Source organism: Pongo abelii, chromosome 15 (assembly GCF_028885655.2).
Source record: "Pongo abelii isolate AG06213 chromosome 15, NHGRI_mPonAbe1-v2.0_pri, whole genome shotgun sequence".
NCBI lineage: Eukaryota > Metazoa > Chordata > Mammalia > Primates > Hominidae > Pongo > Pongo abelii.
Window position 1 is genome coordinate 59,037,261 of NC_072000.2, and position 24,543 is coordinate 59,061,803.

The 24,543-nt window shown below is 38.2% G+C and overlaps 1 protein-coding gene across 6 annotated transcripts in view; it reads right to left on the bottom strand.

The window, feature by feature from the left end:
- Nucleotides 1-24,543, bottom strand: part of WDHD1 (WD repeat and HMG-box DNA binding protein 1) — an 83,471-nt gene that overhangs the window by 45,288 nt on the left and 13,640 nt on the right. For 5 of the 6 annotated variants that reach the window (XM_054530109.2, XM_054530108.2, XM_002824761.6 and 2 more), the window contains 10 exons: nucleotides 22,310-22,461; nucleotides 20,624-20,735; nucleotides 20,333-20,383; nucleotides 19,304-19,399; nucleotides 14,138-14,230; nucleotides 12,932-13,038; nucleotides 12,549-12,690; nucleotides 7,673-7,883; nucleotides 3,383-3,570; nucleotides 1,190-1,374 (listed from right to left, as the gene is read on the bottom strand). In XM_054530109.2, coding sequence (XP_054386084.2) covers nucleotides 1,190-1,374; nucleotides 3,383-3,570; nucleotides 7,673-7,883; nucleotides 12,549-12,690; nucleotides 12,932-13,038; nucleotides 14,138-14,230; nucleotides 19,304-19,399; nucleotides 20,333-20,383; nucleotides 20,624-20,735; nucleotides 22,310-22,461 — 1,337 coding nt within the window. The remainder of the gene's footprint in view (nucleotides 1-1,189; nucleotides 1,375-3,382; nucleotides 3,571-7,672; nucleotides 7,884-12,548; nucleotides 12,691-12,931; nucleotides 13,039-14,137; nucleotides 14,231-19,303; nucleotides 19,400-20,332; nucleotides 20,384-20,623; nucleotides 20,736-22,309; nucleotides 22,462-24,543) is intronic. The other variant, XM_054530107.2, reaches the window with a different exon arrangement.

A 24,543-nucleotide genomic window follows, 5' to 3' on the forward strand; every position in this document is an offset into this window, starting at 1 on the left:
CAGCCTCCCGAGTAGCTGGGACTACAGGTGGGTGCCACCGCACCTGGTTAATTTTTGCATTTTTAGTAGAGACGCAGTTTCACCATGTTGGTCAGGCTGGTCTCAAACTCTTGACCTCAGGTCATCTGTCCGCCTTGGCCTCCCAAAGTGCCAGGATTACAGGCGTGACCCACCATGCCCAGCCTGAAGGATACAAATTTCAAATCACATAGAAGATAGTAAAATCCATGAAGTGTATCAGTACTATAATCAGCTGAAGAAGGGATCAAGAGAGGGCAATCTCTTGATTAACAAAAAGCTGAAAAAATATATTCTTTTCTTTTAAAAAGAAAAACATTCTGCACCCATTGCTTTCCCATCATAATTTTTTTCTTGACATCTATCTACCTATTTATTTACCTACCTACTTATCAAAACATGTAAACATCCAAAAAATATTAAGTGGAAAAAGCCAACGGGTGACTAGTACATTTTTTGGTTTGTTTTTCCGTTTTTTTTTCCTTTCTCGAAGAGAGATTTTAAATCTAATCCATCGTGACAAAAATCTAGACTAATAGTTGGCCAAGTCTAGGGTTGAACTAACTGCAAAGGGATATAAGAAAACATTTTCGGGTGATAAAGAACATTCTGTATTTTGATTGTGGTAGAGGTTATCTGTGCATATACACCTTTGTCAACTCATCAAACAGGTGCATTTTATTGTAAATAAATTACATCTCAATAAAGTAAATTAAAATAAGGGAGGTTCAAATAGAAAGAAATCTGGAAGGATACATATCAAATTGTTAATAGCAGTTATATCTGAGAGTAGAATTCTGGGAGGAGTTTTCATTTTCTGAAACTTCTATACTGTATACTGGTTTTTTTTTCTTTACAATGAATGTATATTACTCTTATAATAGTAAAAAAAAAGCACTTAACAATGTAAAAAAAAATCCCATCTCTTGCATTACTAACCATGCCATGTCATTTGGCTATGTAGTTAGAGCATGTAATGAGGGAATCATTATGGCAAAAAACAGACATATGTTCTGAGGTATTTTGGGTGTGCTGGTGTTTGTACCAAACTCTTCTGAAATTTCATATTACAAAAAATAAATTTTGTTTTATTAACTTTTTGTCTTTAATTTCAACAACTGTATCTAACAGTTTAACACTGCCAAATTCTTCCTAATAACCTTGAGTTTACCTTGCCAGTTCATCTGTGCTTTCACATGCCAACAAAATAGCTTCGTGGGAAAGATCTGCTATTGTATAATTCAAAGTGTTTGATAAGTGTGTTGCATGGTGTATGGAGGTATCATGGAACTCCACATCTATGGCATTGTCTTGCTCATCATTATAGCAGCGAATAATTCCAATAGAGTTCCACACCTACAAACAGGTAAGATTAAATATAAGTCTGAGAAAAACTGAAGCTCCTAGAATCAGTAAGCCACAGTAGTACAAATTAACAAATATTATAATTAAATTTGTATTAAGATTTAGGTTTTGGGAGCTACTACATCTCATCTATCTCTAAATAGTTTCTGACAGGAGTCATAATACCAGAGGTACAATTACTTATTATTTCCTTGGTGAGAATAAGATACATATATACTTATTAATTAGCAAATAGAGTATTTAATAATATTTAAAAATTACATGACTGTTACTTTAAAAGTACATTACAGTTGTCCCTTGAACAACCGAACCATTAAATTCCTCAAAAGAAACATTTCAAAAATTGAGTTTTCTTACAAATATGAATGCAAATAACAACAGATTTTTTTCCTGTTCTAACTAGTTATTCTATGATAAAATAAACATATACATATTAAGAAAACATAATTTTTTTTTTTTTTTTGAGACAGAGTTTTGCTCTGTCACCCAAGCTGGACTGCAGTGGCATGATCTCGGCTCACCGCAACCTCTGCCTCCTGGATTCAAGTGATTCTCCTCCCTCAGCCTCCTGTGTAGCTGTGGTTACAGGTGCATGCCACCAGGTCCAGCTAATTTCTGTATTTTTTTAGTAGAGATAGGGTGTTTCACCATGTTGGCCAGGCTGGTCTCCAACTCCTACCCTCAAGTGACCAACCCACTTTGGCCTCCCAAAGTGCTGGGATTATAGGTGTGAGCCACCACGCCCAGCAGAGGCAACATAAATTGATACCACTTGGAAAACTTATCTTCCACTGATGTCCATTGTAGGCTCACATTAGGCCCTAGAGTTTCTAATAAAATTAGTGCCAATATTTTATTTAACATAACTATAAATAAAATATTGACACTAATAAAAAAATTAAGACCTATGACTTGATGACTACTGATAGCAATAAAAAGTTTTATTAATATTAATCACCACCCTTAATCTCTACATAAAAATTTATGCCAGGCCTATAGTCTTCAAATTTATGCCAGGCCCATACTTTTAAAAAGGCAAAATCCTCAGAATGGAAAACATCATATAACCAACATAGAAAAACTAAACTTTTTAAGAACTCAGGCCAGGCGCGGTGGCTCACACCTGTAATCCCAGCACTTTGGGAGGTCGAGGAGGGCGGATCACGAGCTCAGGAGATTGAGACCATCCTGTCTAACATGGTGAAATCCCGTCTCTACTAAAAATACAAAAATTAGTTGGGCGTGGTGGCGGGCGCCTGTAGTCCCAGCTACTCGGGAGGCTGAGGCCGGAGAATGGCATGAACCTGGGAGGCGGAGCTTGCAGTGAGCCGATATTGTGCCACTGCACTCCAGCCTGGGCAACAGAGCGAGACTCCATCTCAAAAAAAAAAAAAAAGAACTCAAATCTAAGGCAAAAAGCCAATATATTCATTTTGTCTATTCATGAAATATATATTTAATGTGTACTGTATCATACCTTGTTCCAAATCCTAAGAACATATCAGTAAACAAAACAAAAATCTTTATCCTTGTGTAGCTTACATTCTGGTGGGTGGTGGAGTGAGGAAAAGGGGTAGACTTTTCTCCCCCATAGTATTTGCCACCTTCTAATATATTATACTAGTAGTTGTCTTCTAAGAAAGCACCTCCTTACTAGTGTTTTGGAGTCAGTATAGTCTTCTGTGTAACAATGACTATGAAGAATAAGGTTTGAAAGTATTGCCAAGAAATATTGCAAGATAGTAATATTTACTTATGTTCATTTAATGTCATTTTGGAAAGCAGAATTTTATTTATCGTCATTTTCAATAAGGTTGAAACAAGATTAAAACTGTGAGCTAACCATAAAATAAACCAACCACAAAACTGTAATCAACCAAAGTGCTCCAGGCTATTTAATCAAAGTTTTAAAAAATATGTTTTATCCAAAAAAATTAACTATAGTAAGAAAAAAGTGCTGAAAACCTTCTAAGAAGTTAAGTGTAGATCCAAGTCTTACCATGAATCTGTGAGTGAGATGCAAGGGTGTAGAACCTGACTGAAATGGCTTTTGCCGGGGAGTTGGCATGGGTCCATCATAAAATGGCCTTTGGGATGTTACAAGTGGTAGATTGTGAATGCTGCTTTCTTGACCATCTTCCTCCTCCTCTTTGAGAAGACTAGAACCAGTTTTTAGCATTGAAATATCTGCAACACAAAGGATCATAATTAAGGGAATCACGAATACCAATGATTTGGAAAAAGGAAAGCATTATGGAATCTAGTAACTTTTTCATTCATATTCAATGACACTGACATGCTATTTGCCTCCTTCACTGTGTTAAAGAGATGCAGTGATGGTGCAAAAGCAATGGTGGGTAAAATTCCTGGTGCCTTGGCACCAATCAAGGCAGTGGCACCTAACTGTATTAGCCGTTACTGCATTGTTAACCACCACTCACTTGCAGTAAAAATATTAATTTGATTAAATCTTGACGCTTACACAGATTTTTTTTTTAAAGTTCTGTGTGCTAAAATGAGAAGTGTGATGGTTGTCTTGAAAAAAAGCACTTATGCAATTGTTTGAGTTGTAAGCTGAACTAAGTGATTTTTTTCATACAACACTACTTTTACTTAAAAAACACATGCCAGATAAACTACGGTTATGCAGAATTGGATCTTTGGCAAACATTTTCTTGTAAATGAATGAACTGAGCCTGTCAATTAAGAAAAAATAACTGGCAGAATTTGTTGCCAATGATAACATTTGAGCTTTCAGGCCAGGCACGGTGGCTCACACCTGTAATCCCAGCACTTTGGGAGGCCGAGGCGGGCAGATCACTTAAGGTCGGGAGTTCCACGTTGACCAGCCTGGCCAACATGGTGAAACCCTGTCTCTACTGAAAATACAAAAATTAGCCAGGCATGGTGGCACATGCCTGTAATCCCAGCTACTCGGGAGGCTGAGACAGGAGAATCGCTTGAACCCAGGAGACTCCATCTCAAAAAAAGAGCTGGGCACAGTGGCTCACGTCTGTAATCCCAGTACTTTGGAAGGCCAAGGTGGGTGGATCATTTGAGGTCAGGAATTCGAGACCAGATTGACCTACATAGTGAAACCCCGTTTCTACTAAAATACAAAAATTAGCCAGGCATGGTGGCGAGCACCTATAATCCCAGCTACTCAGGAGGCTGAGGCAGGAGACTCGCTTGTACCCAGAGGGCAGAGGTTGCAGTGAACCGAGATCGCGCCACTGCACTCTAGGCTGGGTGACAGAGCAAGATTCCCTCTCAAAAAATAAAAAAAAGAAATTTGAGCTTTCAATTAAAAATTAAGATATTGGAAAGCTTCTGTTTGCCATTATGAGCTTCACAACTTTCTAATACTTAGAAACTGCTGATGAGATTGGTAACAACACTAGCAGATATAATTTACAGCCTGGTGCTGTGACTCACGCTTGTATTCCAGCACTTTGGGAGGCTGGGGAGGGAATATCACTTGAGGCCAGGATTTCAAGACCAGCCTGGGCAACAAAGCAAGATTCCATCTCTATAAAAAATAAAAAATTAGATGGGCATGGTGGCATGCATCTGTAGTCCTAGCTACCTGGAAGGCTGAGTGGGAGAACTCCTTGAGCCCAGGAGTTCAAGGTTATAGTGAAGTGTGATGATAACACTGCACTCCAGCCTAGGTGACAGAGCAAGACGCTATCTCTAAAAACAAAAATTAATTAATTAAAAACAACATATAATTAATTAAAAACAAAAACAATTTATATTAGATAATAAAAAGTGTCAATATAAAGAAGATCTATAAACTTCAGTGAACCAATATTATCAATTCATATGTTACAAAATTAAACATGATTTTAAAAAATCCATTCAACATTCAAGTCAGACCAATGAATTTTTTTATTTTGTTTTGTTTTTTTTCTGAGACAGGGTCTTGTTCTGTTACCCTGCCTGGAACCCACTGTTGCAATCATGGCTCACTGCAGCCTCGACCTCTCAGGCTCAAGAGATCCTCCTACCTCAGCCTCCCAAGTAGGTGGGACTACAGGCACATGTCACCACACTTGGCTAATTTTTAAAGTTTTTTGTAGCGAGGAGGTCTCACTATGTTGCCCTGGCTGGTCTTGAACTCCTGGCCTCAAGCAATCCTCCTGCCTGGGCCTCCCAAAGTGCTGGGATTACAGGTGTGAGCCACCATCCCCAGCCAGACCAATGAATTTTAACCTAACAGAGCCGTAAGAGTTCATTGAAGTTTTCAGATTACACTTTGCAAGTAATCTTTAGGAAACGATCATCTTCTGAGTCTTGGTGCAACATCAAAGAATATCCACGATTAATTGAATGTGCTATTAAAAGATTTCTTAAAATACTTCTCCCTTTTCAAATTACATATTTATGTGAGGCCAAATTTTCTTTATACACTTCAAACAAAAACAATGTATGGCAATAGACTTAATCCAGAAAAGTAGATGAGAGAATCCAGCTGTCCTCTATGATAGACATTACAAAGATTGCAATGCCACTCTTCTCACTAATTTTTTTTTGTTTTTAATAAAAAAGTACTATTCATGTTTACATGAGTTTATTAATGTTATTTTTAAGTGAATAAATATTTTTAAATTTCTGAATTTTAATTTCTAATATGTAAATGACGATAGATGTAACTCTATATAAATAAATGCTCTCAGAAGGGTCCTCAAAATTTTTTAGAGTATAAAGGCTACTGAGACTAAAACACTTGAGGACTGCTGTTCTATAAACTCTATATGACTTTAAACAGCACAACATAGCACTGCACATTGGCATTTTACTTGATAATGTTCAAGTGTTATTGTAGCATGTAAGTTGTTACAATAAGCACTCTATTTGAAGATTTTAAATTACAATCTCAATTTCTTTAATAGATACAATACTATTCAGGTTATTTATTACTTCTTGAGTTAGCAGTGGAACTTTGTGTCTTTCAGAAAATTCATCTATTTCATTTAAGTTGTTAAATTTATGGGCACAAAGTTATTCATAATATTGCCATTATGCCTTTGATATTAATAGTAGCACTGCCATACAGACATATAATGTGAGTTACAGCTGTAATTTTAAATTTTCTAATATTTCTAAAGTTTAAAAAGTAAAAAGAAACAGTCATAATCTTAATAATATAGTGCATTTAAAATACATATTATCATTTCAACATGTACTCAATATAAAAAATTTCCCAAGATTTTTACATTCTTTTTTTCATATTGTCTTCAAAATCTGGTTGCACTCCATGGTGAAACCCCATCTCTACTAAAAATAAAAAAATTAGCCAGGCATGGTGGCGCACGCCTGTAATCCCAGCTACTCAGGAGGCTGAGGCACAAGAATCACTTGAATCCAGGAGGCGGAGGTTGCAGTGAGCCAAAATCACACCACCGCACTCCAGCCTGGGTGACAGAGTGAGACTCCGCCTCAAAAAAAAAAAAAAATCCAGTTGCACTCATAGCATATCTCAATTTGAACTAACCACATTTCAAGTGCTCAACAGCTACATGTGGCTAGTGGCTACTACATATTGGATAGCACAAATCTACAGATCTATAGTGATGGCCCACCTCTCTTTCATTCTCTGTGTTAGTAATTTGTGTCTTCTCTTTACTGATCAACCACGATAGATGTTTACTAATTTTATTGATCTTTTCTTTTCTTTTGAGATGGAGTCTTGCTCTGTTGCCCAGGCTGGCGTGCAGTGACGTGATCTCAGCTCACTGCAACCTCCACCTCCTGGGTTCAAGTGAGTTTCCTGCCTCAGTCTCCTGAGTAGCTGGGATTACAGGCACGTGCCACCACACCCAGCTAATTTTTGTATTTTTGTAGAGACAGGGTTTCACCATGTTGGCCAGGCTGGTCTTGAACTCCTGACCTCAAGTGATCTGCCCATTTCAGCCTCCCAAAGTGCTGGGATTATAGACGTGAGCCACTGTGCCTGGCCTTACTGATCTTTTCAAAGAACCAGCTTTTGGTCTCATTGACTTTCTCTACAGGTTTTCTGTTGTCAATTTTATTGACTTTTGCTCTGTATTATTTCCTTCCTTCTATTTGCTTGGGGTTTAGTTTTCTCTTTTTCTAGTCTGCCATAGCAGAAGCTTGGATAATAGATTTGAAACCTTTTCTAACAAAGTCATTTAATGCTATAAAGTGTCCTCTAAGCACCACTTTAGCTACATTCTACAAATTCAAGAATGACTTTAATAGTGTTAATAAAAAATCCAAAATATTAATCAACAGGGTAATCACATGCACAAAGTCAAATTCTTACCAACTGAGTTTTCATCATCTTCTAGGATGTGACTTCGATGTCTAGGACGACCTGAAGCCATCATGAGGTCTTCATCATCCTCATCATCATTTATAATCCCTTTTGAAAAAGAAGGGATCTCAACTGCATTGTCATTTAGAAAATCACCAGCATTACTCATATCATCTCCATCAAAAAGATCATTATAATCCTTTTCCACTCTGCTAGATACCTTGAACAAATTAATACAAATTATAAAGTAAAAGTGAATGATTTAGAAAAACTCAATTACTAAAAAGGTAAACTTTTAATATGCACCTATAAATTCTACCAAGCAGCAAACTCACTGAACAGATAAGAATAATTAGTAAATGTATTCATGAGAATTGTATTTATATTTACACAATAAGACCCAGTCCTTATTTCAAATGCCTTGTAGTCTGGGGATGGGATGGGAGTATAGGGACCGACATGTAAACAAATACTGTATATGCCAAAACATAAAATAAGATTTTATTCCTCAGAAATCATTCCCCAGAAAAGAAGTCATATTAATATGATAAAGTCCCTATAAAGTCTCTCATATTGTAAGACAGTCTCTCATTTACTTTTATTTTGAACAAAATACTACATAAGATACATTTTCTTTATATTATCTCAGTTAAAGTTAGTGTTTTGATACTTATAAAAATAAAGTGATAGAACCAATAGAAAAACAAAGAAGGCAAAGAAATTCTACAAAAAGCCCCGGCATGGTGGCTCACACCTGTAATCTCAGCACTTTGGGAAGCCGAAGCAGGTGGATGGCTTGAGCTCAGGAGTTCGAGACCAGCCTGGACAACATGATGAAACCTCATCTCCACAAAAAATTAGCCAGGCATGGTGGCATGTGTCTATAGTCCCAGCTACCTGGGAGGCTGAGGTAGGAGGGTCACCTGAACCTGGAAGGTCAGGGCTGCAGTGAGCCATGATCTCACCACTGCACTCCAGCCTGGGTGACAGAGTGAGACCCTGTCCCAAAATAAATAAATTTTTAGATCATTTTATAAAGTGAAATGGTAAGCAGATACACTGCAAAGATCCCAAGTTACTCCTATAGGATGAATAAAAACTGTACAAATGTTAAGCCAATGGAAATTTATAGTTTGGTATAAAAGTCTAATGAGAACACCATTAACAGATTAAAAAGTATTATATCATAAACCTTTTATTTTCATTTATTTATTTTTTGACAGAGTAGAATCTCGCTCTGTCGCAAGGCTGGAGTGCAGTGGCGTGATCTCGGCTCACTGCAACCTCCGCCTCCCGCGTTCAAGCGATTCTCCTGCCTCAGTCTCCCAAGTAGCTGGGACTATAGGCGCACACCACCATGCCCAGCTAATTTTTGTATTTTTAGTAGAGATGGGGTTTCACCATGTTGGCCAGGATGGTCTTGATCTCTTGACCTCGTGATCCACCCGCCTCGGACTCCCAAAGTGCTGGGATTACAGACGTGAGCCACAGCGCCCAGCCCTTTTTTTTTTTTTGACACAGTCTCACCCTGTCACCCAGGCTGGAGTGCAGTGGCGTGATCTTGGCTCACTGCAAACTCCATCTCCCAGGCTCAAGTGATTTTCCTGCCTCAGCCTCCTCAGTACCTGGGTTTACAGGCCTACACAACCACACCTGGCTAATTTTTGTATTTTCAGTAGAGACGGAGTTTCACCATGTTGGCCAGGCTATTCTTGAACTCCTGACCTCAGGTGATAAATCCACCTCGGCCTCCAAAATTTCCAGGATTGTAGGCATTAGCCACCGTACCCAGACCCTCATAAACGTTTTAAATGGAAGTTAACATAATTGTGCTCTGAAAACTGATGTTTAATAAAATGAGATGAAAAAGTGTTTCTAAATCCATACATTGAAAAATACTTGATATGAGTAAATTAATAACTAAGTGCTATAAGAAGATATTTAACCATTCCATTTATAGTCCTAAAAGTTGATGTACTCAAGCTGACAAAAAATTGTTTTTGGATTTTCTTATTAAAAAAAATGGGGAGGCCGGGCGTGGTGGCTCATGCCTGTAATTCCAGCACTTTGGGAGGCCGAGGTGGGCAGATTGCGAGATCAGGAGATCGAGACTATCCTGGCTGACACAGTGAAACACCGTCTCTACTAAAAATTCAAAAATTAGCCAGGCGTGGTGGCACAAGCCTGTAATCCCAGCTACTCAGGAGGCTGAGGCAGGAGAATCACTTGAACCCGGGAAGTGGAGGTTGCAGTGAGCTGAGATCGTACCATTGCACTCCAGCTTGGGCAACAAGAGCGGAACTCCGTCTCAAAAAAAAAAAAAATGGGGAGGCCAGGCATGGTGGCCCATGCCTGTAACCCTAGCACTTTGGGAGGCTGCGGCGGGTGGATTACCTGAGGTCAGGAATTCAAGACCAGCCTGGCCAACATGGTGAAACCCCGTCTCTACTAAAAATACAAAAAATTAGCTGGGTGTGGTGGTGGGTGCCTGTTATCCTAGCTACTTGGGAGGCTGAGGCAGGAGAATCGCTTCAACCCAGGAGGCGGAGGTTCCGGGGAGCCACCATTGCACTCTAGCCTGGGCAACAGAAGGAGACTTTGCCTCAAAGAAAAAAAAATTTTTTAATGGGGGACTGTGCCTCATATTTATGATGAAGGCGATAAAATGTTCACAGGTGTGAAATTAGCCCAGCTAATTTTTGTATTTTTAGTAGAGACGGGGTTTTGTCATGTTGGCCAGGCTGGTCTTGAACTCCTGACCTCAGGTGATCCACCAGCCTCGGCCTCCCAAAGTGCTGGGATTACAGCCGTGAGCCACCGCACCCAGCCAAAATTTTTTTTCTTAATTCATTTTTTGTTTTTACCAATGTTACACATGCATATATATTAGTTGGGCAGTTTTACAAGGAGTGCTATGAAAACAGCCCTCTCCACAGCCCCAACTTACTTCTCTACAGAATAAATCTTTCCAGCTCTTTTAGTTGTTTCTTTGCTACTTCTTCCATACCTGTAAATCATATTCTAGTAGAATTTTTTTTTCACTTTTAATTATTGTGTTTAATAGATCCTATTAACTTCCATCTATGGCAGATGAGGATCTGGTACCCTTTCGCAACCACCCCAACCACCATGCTTGCATGTACACTATTCTCCGATCCCAATTCTCCCAATATAGATAGATATATCCTCCTTGTGGTTCAATCAATATACAGTATTTAGGTTATTAAGATCATGTAAATGCTATTCATGGCTGAATAATAAAAATAATAGCCAACACTTATAAAGTATGCCAAACTTATGAAGTGTGCTAGACACTGTTCTAACTATATATAATTCACTTAATCCTCCCAATAACCCCAAGTGGTTGGCATTATTCCTATCTTTTTACACATATAGTATATTATGAACACTTTTCCTTTCTTTTACAACTTTTTGTTTTCCCTGGAGTTAAGAAACTCTCTCTTTACATCTTTTTTCTTAGACAAATTCCCCAAAGATGATTTTTCCAATCTTCTGCCTGAAACACATAAGAATGGCTGACAATGTTCTGGGAACCTAGTAGAAGTGAGATGGTCATTTCAACATTCCAGTATCTAATCTTTCATTTAATCCTCTGTTTTCAGTATAGTATTTCACCCTTACCCAAGACCACTCAACTGTAACCAGTGTCCCTAGACCAAGGACAGTCTATTTCATCTTTTCTAAAAAAACAAATCTCCAACATTCTGCCAGAATGCACGTGAAGATGGGGGAGGGCAGGTACCCAGCTTTGAACACAGACGTTGAGACTAGAAGACTCTAAGTGCTTATTAAATCACCTCTCCTGTTTCAGCCCCACTTTTAGAAGCACCTAGTGCTACCAAATTCTGAATCTCTGGGGATTCAGTGAGGCAAACTGAGTAGCACCTCAACTTCCAGAAACTACAGTTTTAGAATTCAACTTTTTGAGAAGCTGAAGTGAGTTTCTCATCATCCTTCTATTTTCTAGCCTCCACTTTTTTATTTTTTAGATGGGGTCTCACTGTCATCCAGGCTGTGGCACAATCACGGCTTGCTGTAGCCTCAACCTCCTGGGCTCTAGTGATCCTCCCACCTCAGCCTTCTGAGTAGGAGCATGAAACTACAGGCACACACCACCACACTTGCCTAATTTTTATTTTTTTATTTTTTGTAGAGATGGGGTCCCACCATGTTGCCCAGGCTGATCTCAAACTCCTGGGCTCAAGCAATCCTCCCAAAGTGTTGGGATAACAGGTGTGAGCCACTGCAGCAGAGCTCAAAATTATTTTTATAATCATCCCTTCAACTGTCTTCTTTAACCTTACGGGATTATGCATTTAAGAAAATACCTTTAGTATAGTTTTTGTGGGGGTTTCAGGAGGGACAGATATAAATGCACGTATTAAGTCTGCAATCTGTAACCAGAAGTCTAAACTAAGACTTTAATATAAATAGGTACATCTGACAGGCAGGGTGAATAATGAACAAAAGCAAGAAGGTATAAAACAAGGTGCCTGTTTAAAGTTGCTCAGTAAAGCTGTTTGGCTAAGCAGAGGAGGTGTATAGGTAGTTCTAAGAGTTAAGGCTAATTCAGAGTAGAAACAGTTTGCAGGCCAAACTGAGACCTGATACAAAATAGTATTTAACGAAAGGTATTCCTTGGAAAGGCATTATATGGAGAGAAAAAAGTTTCCTAGTAAAATACACTTGGGAGACATCAGGTTGAACAAGTAAGAAGTTTTCTTACTATAGATTACTACTCAGCATCAACTATAGTAACATGAAAGGTAATTTTCCAAGAAAGTAAGGCAGTTTGTGGTGTCTTCCAAATCCATATGATCACAGAAACATTTTGAAGAAACTGTTGTACCATACTCCCTTTTACCTTACTGCTTGATGTCTTTCCACTGGGGTCACAAACATTGTCTAGAAGCCCTAGATTTCCTTCCGCATCAGTAAACGATATTCGACCACAAGTAGGATGCCATGCCAGACCACAAATTGCATAACCTTTCTCATGTTTCACCCTAAAAATTAAGAAGTAGGTTCTAAAAATACTGTCAAGAAAAATATAAACTGTACATTTCTTTAGGTAAATTTTAGTTAGGAAAGAATAAATGACTTTTGACAATAATTTATAAATAATATAAATTTAATTATATTTTCATTCTGACAATCTGATGGCAAATTTGAAATGTTTCAAAATAAAACAAATACAAAACTAATAGAGATGAGCAAAGAAGAGACAAAAGATACACTAAATCATACCTTTCCATGCAGTCTTTGGTTTCCACATTCCAAACTATAATTAGACCATTAATACTACCTGCAGCTAAATATTGCCCACAGGGAGACCAGGTTACTATATTGAGGGTCTGTAAAGAAAAACAGTTAATAAATAATGATTTTGTAAAATTTCAAACTAAATACTCATTTTATTACCAAATTTAATTTTCTTTTCATTTTTTTTCAAGAATTTGGAGGGCAATCAACCAAATTCAAATTTTTATATCCCTGTTCTATATTATTTCTAATTATATTCGATACAAGACAAAGTTTGCCTATTTTCTAACCTTACTTTTCAATAACATTCAAGTATCACTACCAGCTATTACTTTATCATGAAAAAATTATACTGGCACAATTTTATTTTATTTTTAGAGTCTGGGTCTTGCTCTGCCACCTAGGCTGCAGTGCAGTGGCACCATCATTACTCACTGCAACTTTCAACTCTTAAGCTCGAGCAATCCTCCTGCCTCAGCCTCCCAGGTAGCTAGGTCTACAGGCATGCACCACCACACCTGGCTAATTTTTTAGTATTTTTTGTAGAGATGGAGTCTTCTTTTGGTGCCCAAGTTGGTTTCGGATTCCTGGCCTCAAGCAATCCTCCTGCCTCAGCCTTTCAAAGTGCTGGGATTACAGGCACGAGCCACTGTGCCCAGCCACTGGCACAATTTTCAAAGCAAAACCTAAAAAATGTTATTATCCTAGAAAGAAAGACAATTCAAGACATCCTCTTAGCGTTCACAGTCAAGATGAAGAAAACTAGTAAGTGAAGTGAACTGTAGTAAGCCATTGCTGACCTACTGGGCTTACGTTTCCTTAACTGTAAACATCTGTGCATGTAAGAGAACGAGAAAACAGACCAACCACCTCTCTTGCTCTAAAATTTCAGAGTCCATGATCACAAGTCTCAGTGAAACTCACTTAACAATAAAGGCTAACTACTGATCATTTTAGAACAACTTGTTCTAATACTATGCAAGGGTTAAATCTGACTTCTTATAACAAAGACCTATTTAGTATCCAGTTATTGATCAAATGAAGAAAGGATGAGCTGTTAGAAGATGGACCACATACAACAGCCAGGAGTTGTTTTCCGTTCCAATAACATTTAACTGCAACTATATTCAGGCAAACTATGCACTAACTGCTCCTTATAGCCCACTGAAAATGTCACTTTATAAAACCTACCTGAGAGATGAAATTATCTGAAAGATCAAATTGATGACTCCAAGATTCTCTTCTATATAGCTTAACAGATTTTTCCACAGGAATTGCCAGTAACTATTAGAAAAGATAAACAACTTAAACAAAAGTTTACATTAAATTGAATTTGAAGAAGGAAAAAGGCACAAAATTCATTCAGATAAATTTACAAGACATAAAAGCAAATTAGTTTTTATTGTTTCTGTTTTTAAGAGACGGTGACTCACTATGTTGCCCAGGTTGGTCTCTAACTTCTGGGTTAAACGGATCTTCCTGGTTCAGCCTCCTAAGTAGCTGGGACTACAGGCATACACCACTGTGCCAGACACAAATCTGTATTTTAACTGGCAACTAATGAAACTCAGAACATTACTTAAAACTTCAATAAGCAAAAAATAGGAGATAATTTGTCATGGGAAGAGAAAAAAATAAAGGTGATCACTCTATTGCTTGCACCCAAAAAATGGAGAACTTGTAATTACTAGTACTTTTACTATGATTACTTTTTTTTCCCCCAAGAGACAGTCTTGCTCTGTCACCCAGGCTGGAGTGCAGTGGTGTGATCATAGCTCACTGAGCCTCAAACTCCTGGGGTCAAAGGATCCTCCTGCTTCAGCCTCCCAAATAGCTAGGACTACAGCCCAACTAATTTTCTTCCTGTTTTTTGTAGAGATGGAGTCTCGCTGTGTTGCTCAAGCTGATACTGAACTCCAGCCTCAAGTGATCCTCCTGCCTCAGCCTCCCAAAGTGCTGAGATTACAGCATGAGACACTATGCCTGACCTTCAATACTACTTCTTAAGGAATCTAGGCCCTTCTAATTTAAAAATTCCTCCCATTTGTTGGAGGAAAATAAAGACAGAATCCTTCAAATATCTTGAAAAACAAGAAATGTATCTTCTTATGCATTAGTCTAAAGAAACTGATTAGTAGAAAAAATAAAACTGTGTATTCTTTCCATGATTATCCAAAAAAGGATTAGTAACATATAATAAAAACTTTATTTTAAATAATTTTTAAATTAGATTTTTTTGTAAGCAAAGAAAAAAAAATACATACTACATTTCCTTGAGCTCAATTATCACTTTAATCTAGAATGTACATTGTTAAAAGTTCACATGGCCTGGGTGTGGTAGCTCAGGCCTATAATCTCAGCACTTTGGGAGGCTGAGACAGGCAGATCACTGGAGCTCAGGAGTTTGAGACTAGCCTGAGCAACATAATGAGACCCTGTCTCTACAAAAAATAAAAAAATTAGCCAGACATTTTGGGCGCGTGCTTCTAGTCCCAGCTACTCAGGTGGGGGGCTGAGGTGGGAGGATGAACTGAGTCCAGGAGGCAGAGGTTGCAGTGAATCGTGATCATGCCACTGCACTCCAGCCTGGGCAACAGAGTGAGACCATGTCTCAAAAAAAAAAGGAAAGAAAAAATAATTTTAAAAGTCAATTGTGTATATATACATATATACACAAAAGAAAGAAAAATAAACTATATATTTATATATATATAGTTGTCCAGGCTGGAGAGAAGTAGTGCCATCTCGGCTCACTGCAACCTCCGCCTCCCAGGTTCAAGCAATTCTCCTGCCTCAGCCTCTCAAGTAGCTGGGACTACAGGCACACACCACCACGCCTGGCTAATTTTTGTATTTTCAGTAGAGACGGGGTCTTATCATGTTGGCCAGGCTGGTCTTGAACTCCTGACCTCAGGGGATCCACTCGCCTCAGCCTCCCAAAGTGCTGGGATTATAGGCGTGAGCCACTGTGCCCGGCCACCAACTGTATATTTTTTATGTACACTGTCTGCTCATGTCTTTACTCATCTTTCTAATGGGTTTTTATTGATTTGTAAGAATACTTTGCACACTATGGAAATTGGCTCTTTTATTGTTTCAAACTTTCTTCCCCAGTTTGTCATTTATACTGTGACTGTAATATTTTGTATCATGCAAAACTATTTACGTTTTATACGATCTACTTTAATTTTATTTCCTGAAAAATTTCAAAAGAATAGAAAAGTTGAAATAATAATATAGTAAATACCTATATATAGACTCATCATGTGGAAGCAAGCTTCCAAGATGGTCCTCAAAGATTCCCAGTTCCTAGTATTCATATCCTTGTGCTAATACATTTGCTAAATCTCCTTTTCTCTACCTTTATTATACACTAACTTTCCATATACATTTGGTTTTATTTATCTCTTTAACAGGTATGTGTCTATTCATAACTCAATAGCAAACTTTTAATTCTCATAACTTTTATTATCTGAATTATTTGCATCACTTTTCTTTTTCAAAACTTTTCATTTTCCACATGGACTTTCCCTTTTTTTTAGAAACCAATGTTTATTTTCTTTTTTTGAGATAGAGTCTCACTCTATCACCTGGGCCAGAGTGCAGTATTGTGATCTCGGCTCACTGCAACCTCTGCCTCCCAGGTTCAAGTAATTCTTATGCCTGAGACTCCCAAGTAACTGGGATTACAGGCATGTGCCAACATGCCCAGCAAATTTCTATATTTTTAGTAGAGACAGGGTTTCGCCATGTTGCCCAAGCTGGTCTTGAACTCGTGGCCTCAACTGATCCACCTGCCTCAGCCTCCCATAGTGCTGGGATTATGGGCATGAGCCAGCGAGCCCGACCCAATGTTTATTTTTCATCAGCCTTATTTCCATGTTGCTTAAGAGCCTGTGCAAGAACAGCTTTAGATCACTCAGTGGTTGTTCCTATGCATTCAGTGGTCTGAGCAGTGGGGAGCCGCAGACCAGTCTTCCGTGGCAGGCTGAGCACTCCAGTTTTCAGGAAGGAATTGCTAAATAGGCACAGAGGGCACCTGCACACCATCAGACCAGTCTGCAACCTCAGTTTGAGGAGCACTGAACTCAGGAGCTGGAGCAGTCCATTCACCCTGAAATTCCTCCTTGGTCACAGCCTTTTCAGCAGCAGGCTGCTCTTCTTTTTCAATCTCTTCAGGAATACTGTAGAAGTAGAGATCAGGCATGACCTCCCACAGGAAATGGTGCCATGCAGGCGAACTTCCTGGATCGGCATCCACCACATCAATCCCACTTAGTAAGCTCCCTTGTTGTTGCATGGGATGGTACTGTCCACATAACACAGAGGAAAATCTGTGTGACAGAGCAATGGTAGGTAGGTTAACATAAGATGCCTCTGTGAGAGGCTGGTGATCAGCACTGGGATTAGTCACCATAAGAAGCTGTGGCTCCTAAAAGGCTGCCTGGATCTGGTTAATGAAAGTTCCAGGAGTGAAGCAGCCAGCAACTGGAGTGACTCCAGTGGCAGCAGCAAACTTCAGCATGGCCCTCGGACCAGTATTCCTGGATGATATGACACTGACATTGACAGGGTTTTCAACAGCAACAATGGCACAAGCTCCCAGCAGATGCTTCTCCCAGGTCCTCTTCAGATTTATGATGTAGATGCCGACACTTTTCCTTTTATAGATGTACTGTTCCATCTGGAAGACAAAGCTGGTGCTACCTAAGTGGGTTCCTGCTGCAAGGAACTTAAGGACATCCTCCTCCTTCATTTGCAGGACATCGAGGTTCCAGACATTGTGAAAGTTTCCCTTTAAGTTACGATGGGAATCCAGAACAACATCATAAGGATCCTTCCCTGGGTAGTGCGGAAAGCCCTCATGGGCTTTAGAATCAGCTCAATTTGGTCCTCCTAGACATCTTATTGGTACTGTATTTTATTTTGTTTTCTTTTTCCTTAGAGCATTCAGATGAGACATTTTATTTTTAAGGCAGGGTTTTGCTCTGTTGCCTAGGCTGGAGTACAGTGACAAGATCATAGCCCACTGCAGCCTTAATCTCCTGGGCTCAAGTAATACTCCTGCCTCAGCCTCCCAAGTAGATGGGACTACAGGAATATGCCACCACACCTGGCTAATTTTCATTTTTTTGTGGAGATGAGGTCTTGCTATGTTGCCCAGGCTGGTGTCAAACTCCTGAGCTCAAGCGGTCCTCCTGCCTCAGCCTCCCAAAGTGCTGGGATTACAGGCGTGAGCCACCACACATAGCCTGTTGTTTTATATGTGAATGTTATCAAAACTATAGATTAATTTAGGGAAGAACTGATATCTTTATTTATATCAAATAATTCCTTTCTAAGAATATATGTTTCTATTTATCCAAGTCTTCTTTTACTTCTCTTGGTAGCTTGTTAAAAGTTTCTTTATATAGATCTTTCACACCTCTTGTACATTTAACCTGTTACTGTATCTTTTTCAATTTAAAAGTAAATGCATTATTTTTCCTACATGCTTTCTAAATGGCTATTGTTTGTATACAGGATAACAATCCTGTATTTGTATAACAATCCTGTATACAAACAATTTTGCTTCCAGTTACCTTACTAAATTTTCTTATTAGTAGTAATGATTTTCTTCCCCAGTTGATTTTCTTGGGATTTACTCATACACAAACATTTCATTTGCAAATAATGAACATTCTCTTTCTTCCTTTCAAATTTCTCATATCTTTCTGTTGTCTAACTGTATCAGTTAGTACCTCCAAAATGTTAGGTACTAACAGTGAGAATGGACACAATAAGACTGTCTCCAGAGTTGTTCCATTAAGCATGAATGTGAAGAAAAATATAAAATTAATTCATTCATGCAAAATTTATACTTCAAAATGAATCTTGAAAAAGTTCAAATGTTTCTTAAAGCATTTCAATACTAATTATTTGGCTTGGTACTCTAAAATTTATAATCCAAATTTTTAAAAAGTTAATTAAAAAAACTACTCTTACACTCAAAGTTGAAAAGGACTGAATAAAACAAAAGTTAAAAATAAGAATCATGCCAGGCACGGTGGCTCACGCCTGTAATACTAGCATTTTGGGAGGCTGAGGCGCATGGATTGCCTGAGCTCAGGAGTTCGAGACCAGCCTGGGCAACACGATGAAACCTCCTCTCTACTAAAAATACAAAAAATTAGCCAGGCATGGCAGCGTGCACCTGTAATCCCAGCTACTTGGGAGGCTGAGGCAGGAGAATTGCTAGAACCTGGGAGGCAGGGGTTGCAGTGAGCCGAGATCGCGCCACTGCACTCCAGCATGGGAGACAGAGTGAGACTCCGTCTCTAATTAAAAAAAAAGAAAAGAAAAATAAGAATCACTTACCTTCCCACTTTTTGGCTGCCAAGCAAGTCTGCAGATTGATTTTGCATTTATCACATCGTTGCATTTTTGTAGCAGCGGCCAACTAATAGCACATGTCTAATTGGTAAAAAAAGAAAATTTCTTTCCTTTATGAAAATTCCCCCCCAAAAATATAGGCAGAACTGAATATATTTAAAGGTTCTTCAAATTAATATATACCTCAGAAAAATGCAACTTAATGCACCTTAATTATAATACCTGATATACCTAAACTGCTTTAAGTCCTTCAAAGGTATGAAGAGTACAAATCTTAAATAACTAGAGTACTTTCTGTGCAGAATAAACAAATGATATACTCATTGAATAATCATATACACATACGCAAAACCCCAATATGTGAAATTCTTAGAATGACTACAAAAATAAAACTTCAAAGGTCTACTACAAAATGTTAAAGTGTCAAAGTCGCTTCTTTTAAATAGCTCAAGAATGAAGGGAAGGAACTGTGGATATTAAGGCATATTTGTGGAGGATATTTCTCTAGTCCATTACATTCATATTCTCTCTAGAAATGCCAAGCCATCTCTGATTGCCTTGGGCAGACTTAACTGTTCCCTCTGTCAATCTGGAGAACACCTTATTTCGTACCTCCTTTAAAACATTTATTAGGCTGCATTTGAATAAATTGTATATGTGACTCTCCAAATCAAATGTGACCCATAATTTTTTATCCCCAACCATCTAACCCAAGGCCCAACGCATGGTCATTACGTTGTAAATACAAAATAACTGAATTTATTCCCTTCATTTACAAAACTTAAAAAGTTAAATATAAGATTATCATTCCCCTTGTGATTAGGTAAAAATGCAATTAGTCTTCAACGTATTTATTTGGCACTAGAGTACTGTGGACTTTGATCACAAAAACAGTATTTAATGGTACCAAAGAAACAAATTCCAAAGAAAAGCAATTATTAATTTGGCCCAGTAATACAACATATAACAATGTATTACAGAAATGGGCAAAAAACTTTAAATTGCTGAGTTTACCTGATCTGAAATTTGCCACACTCTGACAGATCCATCACAACTAGCTGATGCCTGCAGGAATAAACAATACATTTCTCTATAGTCATAGCCATAATACTAAATGGAAAGTGGTTCAATTAATTAAATCAAAAAGCCCTTTTATCAACTGGGTGAAATTTCCTGCTAACTCTTACTGAATAAAACAAAGGTTGAAAAGCTAGAGTTAGCAGAAAATTTTTTAGAGAGTTAGTAGGAAATATATTTTTAAACATATTCAGGAAAAACACAAAAAGAGAAGGAAAAAATAATTACCAGAAAGATGTCCTTAGGATCAAAGGAAAGACTTAAAACAGGGGCATCATGTCCTCGAAATGTTTTCTGTTGGCTGCTATCCATCACATCCACAATTTTGACTAGAAAATCACTAAGAACAAAAAGAGTAACGCAAATGAATAAATGCTAACACAAAGGCCTCTCCTAAAAGCTATGATCCAAATATTTCTTTTTTTTTTTTTTTTTTTGAGATGGAGTCTCACTCTGTCACCCAGGCTGGAGCGCAGTGGTGCGATCTCAACTGCAACCTCCGCCTCCCAGGTTCAAGCGATTCTCCTGCCTCAGCCTCCCAAGTAGCTGGGATTACAGGTGTGCACCACCATGCCCAGCTAATTTTTGTATTTTTAGTAGAGATGGGGTTTCACCATGTTGGTCAGGCTGGTCTTGAACTCCCAACCTCGTGATCCGCCCACCTCAGCCTCCCAAAGTGCTGGGATTACAGGCATGAGCCACCACGCCTGTCCAAGTATTTCAAAATCACAAAATCTTTATAGCAACTTATAAAATTTGGCACCCAAATTTAATGGCTTACCTTTTAGTTTTGCTCTATAAATATGCTGAAAACACAAGTCAAGATTTCCCATTATGCTAAAATACAAACACTTCCTAAATGGCTTCTATAGTTACATCTTAAGCTTCTATTATTTGCTAATCTAATTATAGCTACAACCATTTTTAAAAGTACTATACCTTTCACTTCACCTCAGCAATTCAACCAACTATATTGTTTTCCTATGACAAAGAAGCATCAAGAGAAACTCCAAAATATTCTGACTGTACAGTCCAAGTTCTAAGTAAAATAATATTTTTTTTTGGAGACAGAGTTTCACTCTTGTTGCCCAGGCTGGAATGCAATGGCGTGATCTCAGCTCACTGCAACCTCTGTCTCCCGGGTTCAAGCAATTCTCCTACCTCAGCCTCCCGAGTAGCCGGAATTATAGGCACCCACTACTACGCCCAGCTCATTTTTGTATTTTTAATAGAGATGAGGTTTCACTGTGTTGGCCAGGCTGGTCTTGAACTCCTGACCTCAGGTGATCTGCCCACCTTGGCCTCCCAAAGGGCTGGGATTACAGGCATGAGCCACCACGCCAGCCCTAAAATAATTTTTTAAAATTTTCCATCAAGTTATGCTTTCAGTATTATAAAATAGGCCATCTGCAGAGCAGTATATTCCTTTTTTTTTTTGTTTTTTGAGACAGAGTCTCACTCTGTCGCCTAGGCTGGAGTGCAGTGGCACCATCTTGGCTCACTGCAACCTCTGCCTCCTGGGTTCAAGTGATTCTCCTGCCTCAGCTTCCTGAGTAGCTGGGATTACAGGCACCCGCCACCACACCCAGCTAATTTTTTGTATTAGTAGAGATGGGGTTTTGCCATGTTGGCCAAGCTGGTCTTGAACTCCTGAGCTCAGGTGATCTGCCCGCCTTGGCCTCCCAAAGTGCTGGGATTACAGGTGTGAGCCACCACACCCGGCCAAAGCAATATATTTCAATTCAAAAAGAAGCCCAAGTTTGTCCTCAAAAGCCTTTACTAGATAAAAGAATATATGAAGAAACAACAAACAACAAAAAATTAAGTCACAGTCCTGAAAACATTACCCTGAAACAAATAAACAAGGCCTTTTGTTCTAACATTATTTCCTTTTCTGATGTCAAAGAGCCTTACCTAGATCCAGCAGCAATTTTAGTACCATCCCCATTAAAGACCACATGGTTTGCATTTGTAGTGAAGCGAGTCAATATACCATCTGGAACTCCTTCAGGAAATGTGTGGACTTGAATAGTATTATTAGAAACTGCAGTGACCAATTTTCCATTCTAAAAGAAAAATTAAGGTAAGAAACATTAGCAAAACAAATCCAAATGACTGGGAGTCTCTCCATGGTTAAAAATCCGGTAAAAAACAAAAAACCTTAAAAATCTAGTTCATATCAAGAGAAAAATTATCACTAAATGTACAACTTTGCTGGAATGTGCATTAGCAAGAAAAATTTGCTAGCTTTAGAAAAATTAATTCTACCTTCAGCAGCCTATCTTTTAGCCTCTAATTTTTCTTTTACTTCTGGTAAGAAAAATGTTTGAATAGTACTTCTGTGGATCCTAAGTGTTATAAAAATGAAGGAGACTCAAGAGAGCTTTTCAGAGAAAACAGAGCTAGTCTCAAAATGAGGAGAAGGCATGGCCACAATGGCCACTGCCCTATGTTTCCACAACAAAATCATTACATGTCTTTTTAGAGTAAAGTCTAAATGCAGAATCCATGCCAGAGACTGCAGTGACATACCTGCAAGGCAAGGAATGTTGAGGATTGCCACACCACCAGAACCCAGAAGATTCGAATGGAACATATTCTCCCTCAGAGCCTTGGGAACAGGCAACCATGATGACACCCTGATTTCAGACTTCTTGCCTTCTGAACTGTGAGATAATTTTCTGTTGTTTTAAGCCACCAAGTTTGTGGCAATTTGTTACAGCAGCCTTAGTAAACTAATATAAGACCATGTTTACTTTTTCCTCCTTTACAGTCTTCTTCATATACAAAGGCAGTACATGCTCACTGAACAGAAAAAAATGACAATATGAAAGTATTGGGGCTGGGTGTGGTGGTTCACACCTGTAATCCCAGCACTCTGGGAGGCCGAGGCGGGTGGATCACGTGAGGTCAGGAGTTCGAGACCAGCCTAGCCAATATGGTGAAACCCCATCTCTACTAAAATTACAGAAAAATTAGCCAGGCATGGTGGTGGGCAGCCAGCTGTTTGGGAGGCTGAGGGAGAAAAATCACCTGAACCCAGGGGGCGGCAGTTGCAGTGAGCTGAGACCGTGCCATTGCACTCCAGCCTAGGCAACAGGAGTGAAACTGTATCAAAAAAAAAAAAAAAAAAAAAAAAGTATCCTGAGCAGAGGGTGAGTTCCTTATTTTATGAATTAATCTCCATTAACATTTTACGGTTAAGTCTTCTTAATTTTGTTATATTCATGTGTGTATATATATGTATTTATTTATTTTAACAAACATAAGACTACACTATATTAACTGTTCTGAATCTCATTTTTTGACTTATTGTAAACTTATTTTCAACTTATTATAAATATATTTTCTGATGAAAATAGATACCCTACTTTTATAATGGCTACATAGTATTCCATTATATGGCTCTACCAAAATTTATAAAATAACTTCTCAATTGAAAGACCCTTCAATTGTTTCTAACATTTGCTATTGTTATGAATTGTGCTTTTACTATCCTTTTCCACATAAACTTGAAAATAGCCAGAAATGACTGTGTACATTCTAATTTTAATACACGGTATCAATTTGCTGTAAAAAAAAAAAAGTTTCTCACTTATGTATCCAGCCACTGTGTATGATAATACTTACTTCTCAAAGCCCTTGGGAATTAGCAATAGTTTTGGGATTAGCAATATTTTTCATCCTTGCCAATCTTATGGGGAAAAAAAATCCAATTTTAAAATTTGCACTTCTTTGCTTACTAGTAAGATTTAGCTTACATTTAATATATGTTGGTCATTTACGTTTTTTCGTCTGGGAATGCATTTTCCAATTATATATGATCATTTTAAAAAGAATATCTAAACACCATCTTATCTACCTTAAATGCACCTGGGTTTGGAAAAAATATGAATTCTGTGGAAAGATTTTTCTACGTAAACACAATACACTCAAGTTAAAAGTCATCACAAATAAAAAGCTTAGGGATTTATAGATACTTAATTTCCAAAGTCCTTCTGAATAAGTCTTCTTTCTCCAAGTAACCTACATCTCATTCCCATATTTGCGTTACACAAAACATCAGAAACATATATGAATATATATTGGGAAAGTTAATGAAACATTCCCTTTTTCTAGAACAATTCCTTAAGTTATCTGAATCAGTA